Raw genomic sequence first — 14296 nt, 5'->3', positions numbered from 1 at the left:
GGTAAATCAATCTTTATGCAACAGGACTTTTAGAAGAGCCCTCAAAACTTAAGCACACACACAGAAAACCCACAAGAAAGTGTGAAGAAACCTTTAAAAATGGCTTTGAGATGTAAATTACATACCAAAAAATTCACCTCCCGTCAGCGTACGATTGGATGATTGTCAGGAGACAGAGCTGGGCAACCACCACGACAATCCAATTTTAGAACCTTTCCACCATTCCGAACGGTTCCCTTGTGCCCATGTGCAGTGAAGCCCCACTCTCAACCCCAGCCCTGCAATCTGATTTCTGACTCTACAAATGTAACTTTTCTGGATATTTCATAGAAATGGAATCATACAACATGTGGCCTTTTGTGTCTGACCTCTTTCTCTTCACATGATGATTCAGGCTCATTCGTGCCATAGCATGTATCACTACTTCCATCCTTTTTATTGCGGAATAATAGTCCATTGTGTGGATTTACCACAGTTATTTCATTCATTCACCAGTCAATAGACATTTGGGCTGTTCCTGAGTATGTCCTATGAACGCTGGTGACACTCCTTTGTGTAGAAATAGGTTTTCATTTCTCTTGGGTAGATTCCTAGACGTGGAACTGCTGGGACATATAGTAAGTTCATGTTTAACTTTCTAAGATATTGTCAAACTGCTTTTCAAAGAGGCCATCCCACTGTATACTCCCACTAGCACTCTGGGAGGGTTTCGGTTTCTTCCCATCCTTGCCAACACGTGGTTGCCAACATGTTCTTAGTCACAGTCGTTTCAGTGAGCATAGTTCTAGCAGCATCTCTCATTGTTAACCGCGCTTTCCTAGTGACCAATGAAACTGAACATCTGTTCACGTGCCTATGAGCTTCAAGTATATATATAAATACACACACACTCTTAGGCAAAATGTTTTTTTTTTAAGGCAAAATATTTATTTAAATAGTTTGCCCGCTTTAAAATTTGGTTGTTTTATTAATACTGAATTGTAGGAGTTCTTGGTTTATTCTGGAAGCTGGTCCTTATCAGATTTATGATTTGTAAGCATTTTCTCCCAGTCTGGAACTTGTCTTTTTTTTTTTAGATTTTATTTATTCATGAGAGACAGAGAGAGAGAGAGAGAGAGAGAGAGAGAGAGGCAGAAACACAGGCAGAGGGAGAAGCAGGCTCCATGCAGGGAGCCCGACGTGGGACTTGATCCCGGGTCTCCAGGATCAGGCCCTGAGCTGAAGGCAGCGCTAAACTGCTGAGCCACCCACCCTGGGCTGCCCCTGGAACTTGTCTTTTCATTCTCTAAACAGTATCTTTCAAAGACCAGAAATTCTTAATTTTGATGAAGTCAAATTCCTCATTTTCTCCTTTACAGATCGTGCTTTTGGTGTCGTATCTAAGAACTCTCTGCCTTACTCAAAAGTATGAAGATTTTCTCCTATTTTTCTTCTGCGAGTTCTACAGTTTTAGCTTTCACACTTAGGTCTATTACTCATGTTGGGTCTATAACCTATTTTTTGTGTGTGATTTAAGGTGAGGATTTAAGATAATTTTTTTGCATGTGGATTTCTAATTGTCCCAGCACAATTTGTTGAAAAGACTATCCCATTGAATTTTCTTGGCACTTTTGCTGAAAATCAATTATCAGTCAGTGTAAGATTTTTTTCTACTACATTCTTACTTTTGTTCCACTGGCCACATGCCTATCCTTAGGCACAATATTGCTGATTACTACAGATTTATAATAAGGATTGAGATGAGATAGTCTAAGTCTTCAACCTCAGTCCTTTTAAAATTCTAACTCTTTTGCATTTCTTTGTGAATTTTAGGATCACCTCATAGTTTCTTATTTTAAAAAAACCTGCTGGGGTTTAGATAGAAATTGTTTTGAATTATAAATCAATTTGGGGAGAACTGCCATCTTGACCATAATGAATCTTCCAAACCATGAACATGTAAGGTTTCTCCATATTATTTAGATCTATAGTTTCTCTCAGCCATGTTTTACACTTTTCATGATAAAAGTCTTACACTTCTTTATTAAATTTATACTCAACTATTTTATTCTTTTTGAAACTACTGAGTGAATTTTTTTAAAAGATTTTATTTCTAAGTAACTTCTCTGTCCAACATGGGGCTCAAACTCACAACCCCAAGATCAAGAGTCACATGCTCTACTGACTGAGCCAGCCACATGCCTCGAATGAAAGTGTTTCTTGATTTCATTTTTAGACTGTTCATTCTCAGTATATAGAAATACAATAGATTTTTGACTGTTGGTCTTAGATCCTTGTGACCTTGCTAAATATAGCTTTAATAGTCTTTTGTGGATTTTCTACATACAGGATCATGTCATATTAGACAGTTTTATTTCTTCCTTTCCAGCATGAACTCCTTTTATTTATTATTTTGTCTAATTTTTTTGTCTAATTGTACTGACTAGAACCTCCAATATAATGTTGAATAGAGCTAGCAAGAGCAGAAACTCTCAGGAGTTTCTTAGGAAACTCTTAGGAGAAGAACATTCAATTTCACCATTACATATGACATTAGCTATGGGTTTTTGTAGATGCTATTTATCAGGTTGAGAAAATTCCCTTCTGTTCCTAGTCTACTGAAATTTCTTATGATAAATGGGTACTGTACTATGCAAAAAAATTTTGTCTTTTCATTCTGTTATGTAGTATAATACCTTACATTAATTGATTTCAGATGTTAGGCCAACCTTGCATTTTTAGTATAAAGTCCGTTTGGTAATGGTATATAATCCTTTGTACAGGTGGCTGGATTCAGTTTGCTAATACAGATCTTCCTTGACTTACAATGGGGTTACATCTCAGTAAGCCCATCATAAGTTGAAGATATGGTTAAGTTGAAAAATGCATTTAGAGACACCTGGATGGTGCAGTTGGTTGGGGATCTGACTCTTGGTTTCAGCTTAGGTCATGGTCTTGGGGTTCGGGGAGAGGGCTTGCATTGGGCTCTGTATTCAGTGAGGAGTCTGCTTGAGGATTTTCTCTTTCTCTCTCTCTCCCTCTCTCTCTGCCCCTCCCCCTCAAATAAATAAAATCTTAAAAAAAAAAAAAAGAAAATGCATTTAGTACACCTAACCTATCAAACATCATAGCTTGGCCTAGCCTACCTTAAAATAAGTGCTCAGAACACTTAGATGAGCTTATAGTTGGGCAAAACTGAGAGCTGTGGCTCGTTGCTGCTGCTGCCCAAAATCACAAGAGAACACAGTACCACATTACTATTAGCCCCAGAAAAGATCAAAACTCAAAATCTGAAGAATATGTTTCAACTGAATGCATATTGCTTTTGCACTAACATACAGTCAAAAAATTGTAAATTGCACCATTGTAATTTGGAGACCTTCTGTATGTAATTTAGAATTTTTACATCTATGTTCATGAGGGATATTGATCTATGGTTTTCTTTTCTTACTATGTTTTTGCCTGGCTTTGGTATTGGGATGATACTGACCTTATAGAATGTGTTAGTAAGTGTTCCTCCCTCCTTTATTTTCTGAAGAATACAGGAAGGATTGGTGTTTTTTATAAGCATTTGATAGAATTCACCAGTGCAATCATCTGGGGTCTGGATTTTTCATTATGGAAATATTTTAAATTACTAATTCCAATTTCTTTATTTTCTATAGGTCTGTTCAGATTTTCTGTTTCTTCTTGAGTCAGTTTTGATACTTTGTATCTTTAAAGGAATTTGCTTATTGCATCTAAATTGCCTAATTTGGTGGCATAAATTTGATGACACCATTTCCTTATAATCCCTTTAAAATTCTGTTGAGGCCATAGTGCTGCCCTCTCCTTCATTTCTGAATTTGCTAATATGTATCTTCTCTCTTTTCTCTTGGTCAATCTAGCTAAAGATTTGTAAGTTTTACTGATATTTTCAAAGACCAAATTTTTAGTTTCACTGATTTTTCTCTATTATTTTTCTGTTTTCTATTTTATCATATTCTGCTCTCATCTTTATTATTTCCTTTCTTGGGATCCCTGGGTGGCGCAGCGGTTTGGTGCCTGCCTTTGGCCCAGGGCGCGATCCTGGAGACCTGGGATCGAGTCCCACGTCGGGCTCCTGGTGCATGGAGCCTGCTTCTCCCTCTGCCTGTGTCTCTGCCTCTCTCTCTCTCTGTGTGACTATCATAAATAAATAAAAATTAAAAAAAACTATTTCCTTTCTTTGGCTTGCTTTGTGTTTATTCGGTTGTTTTTTGTAGTTTCTTAAGGTTGAAACTTAGATTTCTTTCTCTTTTTTAAATATTTTATCTATCAAAAAAATTTAAAAAATATTTAATTTATTTATTCATGAGATACAAAGAGAGAGAGAGGCAGAGACATAGGCAAAGGGAGAAGCAGGCTCTGTGCTTGGAGCCTGATGCAGTACTTGATCCCAGGAACCCGGGATCAGACCTGAGCCAAGGCAGATGCTCAACCACTGAGCCACCCAGGCACCCCTAGATTTCTTTTTTTGACACTGATGTTTAAAGTTGTAAATTTCCTTCTAAGTATTTACCTGTCTCCTATAATTTTATTTTGCATTTTTCATTTCCCTCTGTCCAAAATATTTTATTTTTTTTAAATTTTTTTATTTATTTATGATAGTCATACAGAGAGAGAGAGAGAGAGGCAGAGACACAGGCAGAGGGAGAAGCAGGCTCCATGCACCGGGAGCCCGACGTGGGATTCGATCCCGGGTCTCCAGGATCGCGCCCTGGGCCAAAGGCAGGCGCCAAACCGCTGCGCCACCCAGGGATCCCTGTCCAAAATATTTTAAAGTCTATTGTGATTTCTTCTTTGACTCACTGAGTATTTAGAAATGTATGGTTTAATTTCCAAATATTTGGGGGGGTGGATTTTTCAGATTTCTTTCTGGTGTTGACTTCTAACTTAATTTTACTGTAGATGGAGAACAAACGTTTCAGATGTATCAAGATTTATTTCATAGCCTAACTTATACTCTATTCTGGGGAATATTGGATGTGTACTTGAAAAGAATATGTATTTTTTATTGGTGGTATATTCTATGTCTGGTGAGTTAGGTAGACTTGATTTTTTTGTCAAGTCTTCTATATACTTGATTTTCTGTCTAGCTGTCCTATCAATTACTGAGAATAGAGAACTAAAAATCAAGTACTGTTGAATTGCCTATTTATCCTTTAAATTCTGTCAGTTTTTGCTTTATGTACTTTGAGTACCTGTTATTAGGTATGTATACCTTTACAATTGCTATATCTTCCTATTGTATTAGTCCTTTTATCATTTATGAAATGACCCTATTCATCTCTAATAATATTTTTCTCTTAAGTCTATTTTGTCTGAAATTAGTATAGTTACTTCAATTTTCTCATTGTTATTTTTTGCATGATATGTCTTTTTCCATCCCCTTACTTTCAACCTGTGTCTTTGAATCTTAAGTGTGTCTCTTAGAGATAGCACATAGTTGGATCTCGCTTTTTTTTAGCTAGTCTGATAATCTCTGTTTTTTAACTTGGAAGTTTAGACCTTTCGCATTTAATGTAAGTATAGATATGGTTGGATTTGATTTTACCATATTGTGTTTTACATGCCTCCTGTCCTTCTCAGTCATCTCGTCCTCCTTTATTGCCCTGTGTGTTAATTATTTTTATTTATCATTTTAATTCCTCAGTTGATTTTTCCTGTATTTTTTAAGATTTTATTTATTTTTTCATGAGAGGCAGAGACATAGGCAGAGGGAAAAACAGGCTCCCTGCGGGGGTCCTGATGTGGGACTCAATTCTAGGACCCCAGGATTACAACCTGAGCCAAAGGCAGACAGTCAAACACAGAGCCACCCAGGTGCCCCTTTTCCTGTATTTCTTTAGTGGACTTTCTTAGTGGTGGCTAAAGGGAATATAAAATGCATTTTAATTTAGCACAATCTACTTCAGCTTAACACTAACTTAATTCTAGTAAAATACAGAAATTTTTCTCTGATACAGTTCCATCCCTCCTTCATTTTTATACTATTACTGTAAAAATATATCTACATTTAAAATTTTTATTTGAGAGAGATGGGGGGGGGGTAGAGAGGAACAAGCAGATTCATGATGAGTGCAGAGCCTGACTGGCTCATGAACCTGAAATCATGACCTGAGACAAAACCAAGAGTCGGACACTTAACTGACTAAGCCACCCATCCAGGCACCCCTATCTACATTTTTTAAGTAAGCAAAATAGCGTTCTAATTATTGGTTTATACAATCTTACGTTTTTAAAGATGTCAGGAGAAGAAATAAGAACAAATATATCTATAGAGTCTTTTATATTTGTCATTTCCAGTACCCTTTATTTCTCCTTGAATTACGATCTGTTGTTGTTTTCTTTCAGCCCGAAGAATCAACTGCTTCTAGTATTTCTTGTAAGGCAGAACTAATAGCAACAAATTCTCTCATCATTTATCCAGGCACGTCTTTGCTTTGTTGTAATTTTTAAAGGATAATTTTTGCTGGATATAGTTTTTTCTTTCAGCATTTTAAATGTCAACTGCTTTTGGCCTTTATTATTGTAGATGAAAAGTTAGCCATTAATCATACTATATTGTTCCCTTACAGGAGGGAAGTTGTTTTTATTTACTACTTCTAAGATTTTCACTTTGTCTTTAACAACACAGTTTGACTATGATGTGTCTAGGTGTGGGTTCTTTTGCATCTATGCTACTTAGAGTTCATTGAGCTTCTTCACTATGTAGATGAATGCATTTTTATCAAATTCAGGAAGTTTTTTTGGCTGCTATTTCTTCAAGTAGTTATCTATTTTTTCCATTTTCTACTTTTCTACTCCTCTACTATTAAACATTGATTGGTACACTTGATGTTGTCCAAAGGCTCTGTTCATATGTATTCAAATTTTTTCTCCTTTTCAGAGTAGGTAATTTCTATTGACCCAGTTTTAAGTTCACTGACTTTTTTTCCTCTGCTATCTCAAATCTGCTGATAAGTCACTCTAGAGAACTTTTCATTGTAATTATTGTCTTTTCAACTCCAGAATTTCCATGGGGTCCTATATTTTTTTAAATTCTATTTACTTGATGTGAGTAAATAGGTGACAACCTGAACTTGAAACGGCATCTGTTCTGAGACTGAACCCTAGACTGTGATATCTGATGCCATCTCCAGGTAGATCCTGTTAGAAGTGAGTTAAATTAAAAATGGATTCAGATAATGAAAAAAAAAAACATCGATGTAGAAGATACATTATGAAATGAAATGGCTTCATGAATGTGAGGCTGCAAGAAAAGCAGCACTGTTACTTTATTTCATATAAAACATGATCTTTAAATATGTCAGTGGGTAAACCATTTTAAAAAAGGCATATAATTCTTTCATCCTTTTGGTCTTCTCATTGGAAATTAAGGACTCATCATATACACACATGATTACATGTTTGACAAGCCACTTCACTTCTCCATAGAACATAGTTTGTTGGACTTTGGTATAAAGTATTTGTTTTAATTCTTTTAAAAAGGGGTCATTAGGAACCATATTAAGCAAACATTTCCTTTTCATTTCTTTTTTTTTTTTCCTTTTCATTTCTAAGGTAGTTTTTCCCTTTTAGTTTTATGGCAACCATAGCTGGCTTTGAAAAACATAAACATATAATCAGTCTTGTCGAAATAAATAACATTATCAACCAAATTTCTTCATAATAAAATATTACCAAACAATCTTAGTTTGGATTATAACTAATAGTACAAATGAATTTAGGTAAATATCTGGAATTTGTTCTAACAAGACATGACATTTGATTCTAATTGGCTAATAAGAGAAGACCAACACAATACCAAAACATGCAAATTAGATTCATCTGTGACTAAAGTAAATCAAGTCTAAGTTCAAGGAAATGAGATCAGGCACTTAAAAATTAATATGTTTTCCATGGTTGAGTTAAATGAGAATTTTGGCCTGTCGATGAATCATATAGAACTAGTATCCTCTCTTATTAGAGGAGTGATAAGAGGTCATGTACCATCAGCAGCAAATTTAAGAGGTGACAGCATCCCTAGAACACAAAGACGTAATTCCCCAGGCCTCAGAGACCCTCAGCCGCCCTCCTCTGGAGTCCTGGGACTCAGTCTGCCTCCGGGTCCTTTGTGCAGCTGTTCCTGGTCAATCTGGCTACAAAGAACTACATAACCCAGACTCTAACAGCCACATCTTCCTCCCCAGGCATTATCTCACCATTACACTCCTAGCCATCAAGCATTTGTGTAAATACTTGTAAAGGAAAGAAAAAAAAGATAAAAAAGAATGGGAGTAGTACAGAATTAAGAGGTTTCCAAAGATCAGAGAAAATCTGATCCATTCCTGTTATTGTAGTTTCTCTTGACTTTGGATTCTGAGGTTCTAGTCACTCTATTTCTTCGTAGATCTGGGGGAAAGATGCTCACCTCCCCTTCAAGGGAAATCAAGTGGTGGCTGCCTCTTGGACTCTTCCCTGGGTCCCCCTATAAGCAGGTTTTCTAAGTCTGTGATGAAAATTTCAATGCACACGCACACACAGTCCCACACATACATACACACGCCCAGCCCAGAAACCATCTATTCCAATCCCTTCATTCACACGGGAGAAAACCGAGACACAGATCATCAGAGACCCATCTATGCAGCTTTGGCAGAATCATGACAAGACTCAGGTCTCCCAATTCCCATACCAGCGTGCATCCCATTCCAACACGCCGATAAATCATTCTTTCAAGTGCTCTGTCTGAGTGACAACAGCTGCTTGCCGCAACAACCTTTTCTATTGAGGAACTCAAGTGGAATGAATTCAAGCCATGCAAGTTTCCCCTCTCAGAACCCCAACATCTGAGGAAGATGACAGAGTTCAAAAGAAGGGGAGCCAGCTGAGCTGGGTGATCAAGGCCTTTCGTGCCTCTTCGGCCCTCCTTTCTCTCCGAAGCTCCCCATATTAAGACTTATTTGTGTTCATTTCAAGAGGCAGAATGAGTGCTATCATCCCCAACCCATCTGATCTCCCAAACTAGGCTCTGTTGGCAAAGGGACTGCTGCTACCCATGCACAGAACTTGGCTTGACCTTTAAGCTGCACAAAGTTGTTTGAAGAGTACAGATATTTCTTTGAGAGATACTTGTAAATAATTAAAACGAGTTTCTCCAGGGGGAAAAAAAATCTTATCAAATTAATAAACACCAAAACTTGGCTAAGAAGTATCTTTAATAATCAACCTCACAAGTCAATAAAAGAGTTACAAATACACAATTTACTATTACCTGACAGTTGTGAAACTGGTATTTTAAAGAAATGTTTAATGTTAACAGTTGCTTATTACTGGCTCTACAGGGAAACAGCTATAGATCTAAAAAGAACTAATCAATTATAAATAAAGATCTGGGGGTAGGTATAGGTATGCGCAGGGAATGCCAAAGGGGTGCATGAAACAAAGGACTGGCTAGGCCATAAATAAGTAAAATCAAACTTAGGCATCCAACTGTCCTTGGATCCTTTCTTTCTCTTTTGAATAAGACCTGGGTTACGTATGCTGGCTAACAGTGAATGAATGTGTTTCACCTCCTCCTGGAACTGAGAATAAATTATTGGAAAAAGGAATTCACACCATGACTTAAATCCCTTTTTCTATTTCTCATTCTCACCTCAAGAAACTAGAAAACTTCATGAATAGTCCATTGAGTTCGTTAAAACTAAAATGACTTCCACTCAAAAGCGTTAAAGGCCAGGGGTACTATACAAGAAGCACAGTTTCTAATCTCTTTGGAGTACTACACTTTCATCTGCTAGATAAGAGTAACATAAGCCACAAACAAGAATCAGACAACTAGATTTAGGGGCGCCTGGGTAGCTCAGTCAGTTAAGCATCTGCCTTCAGCTCAGGTCATCATCTCAGGGTCCTGGGATCGAGCCACATGGTAGGCTCTCTGCTCAGCAGGGAGCCTGCTTCTCCCTCTCCCTCTACCCCTCCTCCTGGCTCATGTCTATGCTTGCTCACTCTCTCCCTCTGAGTCTTCTCTAAAATAAATACATAAAATCTTTAAAAAAAAAGAAAAGAAAACTGGATTCAAAGTTTTTTAAAATTTTATTTATTCATGGAAGACACACAGAGAGAGGCAGAGACGGGCAGAGAGAGAGGCAGGCTCCATGGAGGGAGCCCGATAAGGGACTCGATCCTGGGACTCCAGGATCACGCCCTGAGCCAAAGGCAGATGCTCAACCACTGAGCCACCCAGGCATCCCTGGATTCAAATTTTTAAGGTAAAACTAACTAGTAAAAGTAAGTATGATGGACTAGGAAATGGTAAGTGAGTCAGAGACAGGATTTAACTTTAAATCAGGAATATGACTTAAAAGATGAATCGTGGTTTATACCCCCATAATATAACCAATTCTTAGGTGTTCAGGTTAATAGGAAATGTACAAGCTCCAGAACAAAAGCTACCACCTTACCCCGTTTTAGGCACAGATCTAAACAGAGCTGAATGGGGATAAAATTCCCTCCACGTAAGAACTTAGGTACAAATGCTATTTACTAGAATAAAAGCATGTTAAACTGCTTGCTACCTGAAAATGGAAAATAACAGCAACCATGTCCCCGTGAGGGTAAGAACTAAGGCACTCAGCTTTCTGGACTCTAGCCTGCGCCTAGGAAGAGGAGCTTCTGTGTAAGATCAACCTGAGAAATTTATACTAGTGCTTCTACCACTAGCTGGATGACCTTGGGAAAGGTACTTAAAAGTTAGGGTTTTAGTATCTTATTTATAAAATTTATAGAAATTATTTTACCTATCTCGTGGGGTCCTTATAAATATTAGATGAGATCATTTCTAAAGGTACCTAAGCCAAGGCTCCTTACTGAGGGTGTTTTGTTGTTTCTCTCTGTATAGTCCAGGCTGTTAATGCTGCAGCAGAAAAAGATGGAGTTAATCTTTTAAGGTTTTCTTGTTGGTTTTTTTTTTAATCAAAGAACTGTGATGACAAAGAACCTGACAAAGTTACTTCTTATAAATTGAATGTTACACTTATTATGGACCTAAAGCTACTCATTGGATTGTACAATTATGAGCACAAAGTATTAAAAATATGTGTCTTTTTTTGTTGTTATATGGCAAAATTTTCTGTGTGCTCCTCTTTGGAAAGGGTATTCCCATCAGTTATAAACTGCTGCTCCACATGTGATAATTTAGATCAAGGTCATTACCAACCCAGATGACCAAACCTGAAAAATACTGTCCTCACGTCAGAGACCTTGAAGAAAGAATGCTCTAATGGGATTAAAATACCTTGCAAAGAATTACACCACGAACAGCTCAAGAAATCTTAATTTGTAAAAGGTCACAGAGTTACAAAAAACATCGCTCATTTCAGCTAATTAAATGAAATTTTAGTTAAACGGCACCTTTAAATATTGGTATTGCAGCTGCGAGTGCATTTAAATAGCATTTACACAGATATAATTAGCACAATTAAACATGGGTAGAAGTGGAAACACCATTCTTAATTATATTGATATAATCAGTTTTATTAATGCTTTATAGCAACAAAAGTGACATCTGACAGTAGCACACAATTCATGACTGAACCTAATATTAAGCCTTTTAGCATATTAAGGAATCTAAAGCTACGTAATTGGGGAAAGAAAGAAGTCAAATAATGCGTGCCTACCTGTGACGATCCCATAGTTGGGAGGTTCGAGAATTACTCCATAAAACTGGATGATGTTTCTGTGACTGAGGACACTGAGTATTTCTGCCTGTACGAAAATCAAATACAGAGTTACATAAAATTTCATGTTTATGAAAGTCTCCTAAAATAGGCTTCCCATTCGATTTCCTTTTACATACATTTGCAAAGATACATGTGTGCTCAACAAGTACGTGATGCTGATGGAACGCTATCCTTAGCAGCATTCTGGAAAGTTTAAGAATTTCTATTGAAGCCTTCTGACCATTTACAAAGGAAATGGGGTTGAAGTGGCTGCAAGAGAGGGTGCTTCATGGCAAGCCAGCACGACAGGTAGAGGAGGCGGGTGACGATGTGGGGAGAGGCCGTATGTGTTTATAGAAGAGCCTTCTTCCTAAGAGTTGAATATGTTTTTTTTCTGTATCATACTCCTTGTAGGAGACTCAAGACTGGATGGACTTCTATTGGTTGGATGAATAGTCGTGACAAAATCAACAGATGATTTAACTCTTACTGAAATAGGTTCAGGTCATACTCATTTATATGATTTATCTAATCATTCAAAATATATTCTTGCTCTTGTACTGTATGCAGCAAGGTACTGGGAAGGCTGTAAGTAGATTCCTGACCTTCAGTAGTGATTTGGGAAGTAGAAAGCCATACTTTACATGTGAAATGTATTAAATACCAGAAAACTGTACTGCAGAGTGACATCATAAAAAAATATTTATTAAACTTAGTTTTTTAAATGAAAAAACAGAGATACCACAGTGTATATCTGCTAATGTCTACAAAAGGACATTTTCTAAATTAACTGAATCACATGTACTTATTACTTTTGTGGAGCTAAAACATGGCTTACCAGGAATTATAAATACAGTTAGTTACAAAATCAGGTACAAAAAAACATTTAATATTTTTAAATGAAAAGCATGTTATTGTCAGTATGCAAATAGGAGATTTATAATTCCCCATTCCAGAAAGGGTATTCATCAAGATGGTAAGTAATTAAAGAAAAATAAACAAGACCTGGGGAGAAAGGGGACTCCTCTTTGGGAACCAGCACAATGTAAATTAGTATTATTTGTTACAAATTTTTTGTCACAGGATAGGAATTGAGATTTCATGAAAAACATTGTTTTTAAGGTGGTATAGCTAGGTACAAATGGAAGCTTAAGGGTTCGCATATGGTCAATATGGAATCAAGAGAAAGGAAAATTGTCATCAACTGGATGAGACATTTATCAAGGTTTCTTTGACAGTGTTTTTCTTTTACTAATACAACTGTTGAAGGAGGCTATCAAAACACTTCTCTCACACTCACTGAGTGCCTACTGTGTGCAGAGGTTCTATGTTCATCAAATGAACTTCTCATAGTTTTCCAAGTAGAAAGAAAATGCATTAACTAAGCAAGACAATTATTCATCCATATGGCAATTCTATTAGAAACAATAAATGAGAGTGCCTGGGTGGCTCAGTCAGTTAAGCGTCTGCCTTTGGCTCAGGTCATGATCCTGAGGTCCTAGGACTGAGCCCCAACTTGGACTCCCTGCTCAGCAGGGAGTCTGCTTCTCCCTCCCCCCTACCCCTCTCCCATGCTTGCTCTCTCTCTCTCTCTCAAATAAATGAAAAAAATCTTTCCTAAATCTTAGGAAAACCTAAGTACCCCCTATTTTTAAAGCAGATGAACTCTTTCTGAGTAAAGCATTAGAATTTATTGCAAGTAAAGCATTAGGGTTTGAACCAATATTTGTCAAAATAAGGGAGTGTTATTCTTTGGTATGTTTGGGTATATTCTTTGAGGTATCTAAATTCTGTGAACATTAAAAACGTTTGTATCAAGGGGTGCCTGGCTGGCTCGGTCAGTAGAGCATGTAACTCAATCTCAGCATTGTAAATTTGAGCTCCATGTTGGGTGCAGAGATTACTTAAAAAAACAAAATCTTAAAAAAATATTTGTATTAAGAAAGAATAAATACAAGAATATTCTAAGGGATGCCTGGCTGGCTTAGCCAGTAAGTAGAGTTTTCAACTCTTGATCCCATGTTGGGCACAGAACTTAAAAAAAAAAAAAAGGAATATTCTAAATCTTTGGATGACCATTTTATAATTCAGCACCACAGGGGATTTTCAATGTTCCAGCTAATTTTCATGTTTACATTTAAGATATTGCCAAGTGATGCCTTGGAGAGACAGAATTTATCTTTCAAGTGCTGGTAAACATTTGCTGATGTTAAAATAACAACCATTATTTTATGTCCCACTGTTATGCTCATTTAAAAATTTTTTAGCGTTAGGAAAAACTAAATTCTTGAGATATAATTTGTAAGTAAAAGACATTTTCACAGAGTAAGTAAAACTTTAGGTTCTAATTTAACAAACTAAGAATTTGATTTAACATCACAAAAACAACATACTACTTTAGAGTGCTGCACTAGTTCCATGGAAATGATGGTATAATAAGCAGAGATAGACTAAATAAATAAGTGGCATTTGCAATAAAGGAAGATCAAGTGATATCATGATGTTACCAACTCAAGCTGGCTCCAACAGAAATAACTGTGGGATTAACCAAATGAAAAAAGTCTGTGCTAAAGTCTGTGCTGTAGCAGTCAGTA

General features: G+C 36.8%; 1 protein-coding gene across 4 annotated transcripts in view; it reads right to left on the bottom strand.

The window, feature by feature from the left end:
* MAP3K20 (mitogen-activated protein kinase kinase kinase 20) overlaps positions 1 to 14296 on the bottom strand; it is a 175227-nt gene that overhangs the window by 82903 nt on the left and 78028 nt on the right. For all 4 annotated transcript variants that reach the window (XM_041721845.1, XM_041721844.1, XM_041721847.1 and 1 more), the window contains one exon: positions 11661 to 11748. In XM_041721845.1, the coding sequence (XP_041577779.1) occupies positions 11661 to 11748 (88 nt within the window). The remainder of the gene's footprint in view (positions 1 to 11660; positions 11749 to 14296) is intronic.

Source organism: Vulpes lagopus, chromosome 11, assembly GCF_018345385.1.
Source record: "Vulpes lagopus strain Blue_001 chromosome 11, ASM1834538v1, whole genome shotgun sequence".
Lineage (NCBI taxonomy): Eukaryota > Metazoa > Chordata > Mammalia > Carnivora > Canidae > Vulpes > Vulpes lagopus.
Note: the sequence above shows the minus strand (reverse complement) of the source record. Positions and strands in the feature narration are given on the sequence as shown.